Source organism: Meleagris gallopavo, chromosome 4 (genome assembly GCF_905368555.1).
Source record: "Meleagris gallopavo chromosome 4, MGAL_WU_HG_1.1, whole genome shotgun sequence".
In the NCBI taxonomy this organism is placed as follows: domain Eukaryota; kingdom Metazoa; phylum Chordata; class Aves; order Galliformes; family Phasianidae; genus Meleagris; species Meleagris gallopavo.
This window is the reverse complement of record NC_139407.1, coordinates 5,403,158-5,409,157: the sequence shown is the minus strand read 5'-3', so window position 1 is coordinate 5,409,157 and position 6,000 is coordinate 5,403,158. Positions and strand designations below refer to the sequence as shown.

General features: G+C 37.0%; 1 protein-coding gene across 3 annotated transcripts in view; it reads right to left on the bottom strand.

Moving 5' to 3' along the window:
• Positions 1-296: 296 nt before the first annotated feature.
• AADAT (aminoadipate aminotransferase) overlaps positions 297-6,000 on the bottom strand; it is a 14,820-nt gene continuing 9,116 nt past the window's right edge. For all 3 annotated transcript variants that reach the window (XM_085222051.1, XM_085222053.1, XM_085222052.1), the window contains 4 exons: positions 4,457-4,521; positions 3,114-3,220; positions 2,453-2,554; positions 297-1,192 (listed from right to left, as the gene is read on the bottom strand). In XM_085222051.1, the coding sequence (XP_085078177.1) occupies positions 1,142-1,192; positions 2,453-2,554; positions 3,114-3,220; positions 4,457-4,521 (325 nt within the window). In that variant the 3' untranslated portion in view covers positions 297-1,141. The remainder of the gene's footprint in view (positions 1,193-2,452; positions 2,555-3,113; positions 3,221-4,456; positions 4,522-6,000) is intronic.

Below are 6,000 nucleotides of genomic sequence, written 5' to 3'. Positions count from 1 at the left end.
AGACGTATCAGTCTCTCATCCACCAGGATGAAAACCATAACTACAGCCTCCTCCCGGGCTGTACAACCACCCCAAGGGTCCTTGCTGTGCCCAAGCCCAGTCCAACTTTATGGTGCAGCGCCCATAGAACCAGCTTGCCTGCCTGCAGTGAGGATTGGAGAGAAACCTAGGGATGTGGGTTGGGTTACAGGGTGATGCATTGAGAAGGCTAGGATAATCTACACAGTTAAAACTTTCTGAAAGTATTGTACGTGGTGCCAAGAATCTAACATTTGGGATGATAATAATCAAAGGACCAAAGATCAAAACATCTTTATTTTTGTGTTTTGCTTGCTTTGTACATCTGTGTCAAGGTATTGTTCATTCCAGTGCTCAGTTCAGTTACTTATGCTCTTCTCTATTAAAAAAGATGTCTGCAGTTAACCAAGGCAGCAGTTCTATTGGCACATCCACATATCTTTGCTTACCAGCCATTTTCTAACACACAGAGTAATTACTCACAGACTAAAGTGGAAACAAGCAAACAGAAAACCTATAAAAACTAGAAAAATTAGTTGCAAGACCACTGCTAATTGCAAAGAATCTTAAGCCAGCATTTGTAATTGTGGCTTGATTTTGCTATGTCAGTTTCCAAATTAAAACATCCCAACCTCATTTTTATCTGACAAAACTTTAGTAAAACCTAATACTGATCTTTTCAAAACCAGACAATGTACCGAAGGACAAGATGGAAAACAAAATAAAAAAGCAATTCCAACAAAAGGTCTTGGCAGAATGTATCAGTTAGGATTAAGAATGCCTACAACTACCTCAGGTGTAACTTCCTAAGTGACTGATTTCCCTGCTTCCTAACCCAAACAGAAAGCAAAAAGCCAAAATCAAGCTCTAACAATACTTTGGATTTGACAGGAAGCAGAACATTTTGTTTTTAAGCATATCAAACATTTTTGGATTAGAATAAATTTAGCAGTGCGATGTACTGACAAAGAAAAAAAAATCAGCAATTTGTTTTTCACTTTTTTTTTTTTTTAGCTGAATCAATGGAAACATCCATGGCACTGTGCTTGTTTTCAAAGTGTTCTGACTCCCAATGTTAATATATATTTCCTTGAGATGATTTTGTTAGCTGTGTGAGCTCTATTCATTTTTTCTCTACAGCTTCTTTTATAAGATCCGCCAGTCTCTGGAAAGCCTGCAATGATATAGAAGATGGTTTAAATTCATATACCTGCATTACTTAAACACACAGTCTACTAAAACTACCCTAACACTCGCATATGAACTCACTGCTTTATACTACAAAATTCTGCTGATATTGTGTGTTTTCCTTTTCTCTAACAGCATGCATTGGCTTGAAATCATATTGTGACAAGACAAAGCTTCCACTCATCTGATAAAAAAATGAAAGGCAGTTTTTTTCTGAAACAGAAAAACACACTTATGGATGCTCAATGATTATCTGCAGTTGAAATGAAGCTAATCAGTTGTTTTAATAGAACTAGTGATCATTGGAAAAGTATCTCTTTTAACCCATTGTAGAGCCCTAGAGACGCCAAAGCTGAAAGAAAAGAAAGAAAATTCAGAAGAGAAGCATACAGAAGTACAATGGCAGCAAGGTACGATTTGACTGTCCACAGTATGCCTAGGAATTGCTTCCTCTTTCACAAAGAAGAAGAAATACAGGACAACAGAAGCACATATCTGTTACAGACCTGAGTAGCTGAATGAAAGTAAAACTAGAGATACTGAGCTTTCAAGCACCTACATCAGAGGATCACTAAATCTGCACAAAAAGTTATCTCCTAGACTTTCTCCCCATTGATTTTACAGATACAGCCAAATAACATCCGAACTGTTTGTAAAATACAGGTTACTTCTTGAGAAATGAAATGCAACATGTACGTGAATCATAGGAAAGAAAATCAATATTCTTCCTTACAGCACACAAAAAAAGTAATTCAGTTTCAGGAATGGAAAATAAGGAAAATAAAAATACATGCTGTTTGCTAATGCTAGAACAAATAGCAAAACTTTGGCCTCAGCGAAGCTCTTCTGACTAATAACTGGGATGACTAAGTGTAAGAATCTGTATGTATGGGATACACAGAAAAAAAATTAAGGAGTCCTATAAATTCAGCACATTGCAGGAAATTCGGATAAAAGTATCTTGGCCAAGAAACAGCTGCTTCAGAAGTACTGCTTTAGTGCCTACGTACTCAAATAAATACACTATATATAAATATAAATATTATATGTATATATATAATGTATATAAATAACATATTTATACATTATATAAATATATATAATATATAAAAATATATAAATATATATAAATACACAAATAAGAAATCACACAAGGAGAAGTAAAAATATCATTATATCACATATTTACATGAGAAACTGTTCTTGATAAGAATGTTTAAAAAAGAATAATTCCAGTCTCACTTACCAGATCCATCTGGGTTGGAGAAGGCAGAGAGAAAGAAGCTCTGACATAAGGACTGGGCTCTGAACTATCAATGTTGAACACTCCTCCAGGAACCAGTAACACCTGTGTAAAAGCAGTGAATCACTCAGTTATAAGCAAGGTAGAAAACAATACATTCTATTAAATTTGAGAGGGCAAACTTGTATCAGACTTTTTGTAACAAAACCAAAGGGCTCTCAGGTTCATAACCAGGTTTGGTTTACTGTCAGTGTTTAGCAGTACAAGTGCAGTGGGATGTACTCAGTGCACTGTACTGTCTCTTTTAAATTTTAAAAATAAAATCACACAATTTTTCATACTAAAAAGTGTCTATAATGATGACTGCCCACTCTGTTACATATACATTACCAAAAATATACTATTAGATATATAGTGAATATATTGTATATAATACATACATGTGGTATAAATTTAAGCTGATTAAATATCAACATTTGAATACATATAAGAAAATATTTTACTAATGACACACTACATTACAGAACAATGCCTCTGCCTCAGTGATGATTGTGGATACAGATTCCCTGCTTTCATAGATCTGTGCCTATGTGCAGATAGATACATAGATTTATTTCATCATTTCCTCATTTAATATCATAAGCCATTAAGCCATAGGTCATACTTCTTTTTGCAAAGCTTTTTCCATGATCAGCTGTTGTGTATCAGAAACTCCCTTAATTTTGATCCATAAGAACATGCCAGCAGCAGGAGGATGCCATTCTGCCAAGCCTAGAGAAAAAGAAAAGGGAATCAATAAAGAAACTTCTGTTCTTCCTGTAATTTGGTACATGATAGAGTAAGTGATGTAAATCTATTGCTTGCATGAGCTTGAATGAACTTCTAATAACAAGAAATGTCCCTCAGGGCTCTGTCTTGGTACTGGTACTCTAGAACATCTTTACCAGTGACAAAGATGATGGGATTGAGTGCACCCTCAGCAAGGTTGCTGACGACTACAAGCTGAGTGGTGCGGTTGATTACAGCAGAAAGAAGGGATGCCTTTCAGAGGGACCTTGACAAACTCAAAAGGTTGGCTCTTGTGAACCTTATGAGGTTCAACAAAGCAAAGTGCAAGGTTTTGCACTTGAGTCAAGGTAACCCCAGATATGTATACAAATTGGCAGAAGAACTACTTGAGAGCTGAGCCCTGCTGAGAAGGTCTTAGGGGTCGTGGCTGATGAAAAATACAACATGAGCTAGCAGTGTATGCTTGTAGCCTGGAAGGCCGATGGTATCCTGGCTGCCATCAGAAGAGGGGTGGCCAGCAGGGAGAGGGAGGTGATTGTCCTCCTCTACTCCGCCCTTGTGAGGCCCCATCTGCAGCACTGCGTCCAGGTCCCCGAGAGCGTGCAGAGGAGGGCCATGAAGATAATGCATGGGCTGGAACACCTCTCCTATGAAGGCAGGCTGACGGAACAGGAAGGTGAGCAGTTCTTAAATAATTATTGTTGATTCCACTGCAGACTGACAAAAAGGAGTAATTATAGTCACTGACTGTAATCCCACTGTTGCTGAGCAGCTTTGTTCTGTGCTCTGTGATTAATCATAAAAGTGGATGTCTGGAATTAAGTTCGGACAAAATGACCATCACTACTACCATATTTATATCTTCTTTTAAATTTATGCAACAGAATCTGACACTTTCAGATGGAGATTTTAAAGACAGAGATTTTAAACACGAAAAGAATGTCGTGGAATGAAATACATTCTGTCTGTAAAGTTGCTTTATATGTGATAATGTGGTGAGATTTTTTCTCATCATCATTAACTTGTCCCCCACCAGAAAAGCAGGACAACTGCAGTCTTAGATAATTCACCCTAAGCTTAGTATTTCACATCACTGATTTGCTCAGTGATCATCTATCACTTTGGTCAAGGGGTGACCTTCAGCAATTTTTCTTGATCACGAAGATAATAATGGCTAGAAAAAAGGTCTAAGTTATTAACTGTGTTGCACTGACTGACCTTTTAACCATTTGTCAGCAGCAATGAGCATTGCATCCCGCTGGGTCCTGTAGAACTCCACAACTCTGAAAGTACATTACCAATTGAAAGCCATGATCTCATAGTGCTTCAGAGTCCATTTGTGTTCCAAAAGCAGAAACAAAGCTTTTCTACTTATCAACCGAAATGCACACTTAACAGAAATCTGAACACATCCCAGATCAGCACAATACAATGTACTGTGTATATGAAACTTTGTATATGCATTAGAAAAGTCTTGAATGCTTCATGGTGTCTACAACAAAATCAATGAGATAGAGGAAGTGCATTTGTAGCTGCTTCTTAATCCTTACATGTCTGAGAAAGTTCAGTATTAAACACTTTATAAGTGATATCCATTCTATTTTATGTTGTGGATACAAGCCCTGTTTGCAGTAGTCATCACACAAAACATGCATACAGAAGTAAATTAAGTATTTGCATGCCTGCAAAAGTACATATGTGATATTTATGCATTTGGGTTAAATTTCTGTAATAGGTACATGTGGAAACAATATTTCATGAGATAAAAACAGATCATATGATAAACCTATCATGACTATCTGACAGCTTCCCTTGTTTTAACCCTTTGAGCCTACTGCCTTCATACTTCAACTAAAACTTCAAAACAATACAATAACTTACTAGGGAAAATGACCCTACCCCAAGGTCTAAGAGAAACAAGCCTTGTACAATGACTACTCTCACTGGTATCAAATGAAGCAGCTGTGATTCTGCAACATTAGGTAGACATGACAAAAATGTATGGTGCAGAATGCATAGATCAGGTGCAAAAGGGCTCCCTTCTCTACATATGAACCAGACTTAGTAGTTTCACTTTTCTTTGATACTCTTGGAACACGGAGCTTTGATTTCCAAATGTATTTCATGAAACCTAACAACAGACAAATACTAACTAAAAAAGATTACAAATCTCAACGACTCTGCCTATGACAGTTGTTATACTCTACAAAAAAAGGTAAATTTTACTTCTGCAGTTTTTACTGCATCATAAATTCTGTGGTAACTTTTTTTTTTCTTTGCTTTTCTGTGCTGTTATTTTACTTTCACGTTGGAATTGAATTTTAAGTGCGAGGCAAAACTTTCACAGAAATGTAATCACTATAAACAATAGGCTTACTCTGACTCAAGAACACAAGCTAACAAGTTCACCTGATCCCAGTGAAGTCATGTGGAAATGGTAATCAGCTGTAGGACCTAATCAAAAATAAGTCACCGGACAACAGTCTCTAGGAGTTATAAAAGGTTGCGGGTAGCCTACTGCAGCATTATTTTCATTAGGTAAAGAGGAAGAATATATCTGGCCTAGGAAAGGCTGCCTCCCTGTCAGGAAGAAGGTAAGAGAAGAGATATGTTTAAGAGACACATCTTCTTAACTGCTGAAAGCTGAGATAAAGTGTAGTCTGAGTTTTCCTACAAATCTATCTTTATGCTCCTGTTTCTTACACCTATTCTGTGATACCTAACACAAAACAAAGCCAGGGTTAGTATCTCTGCTCCGATGT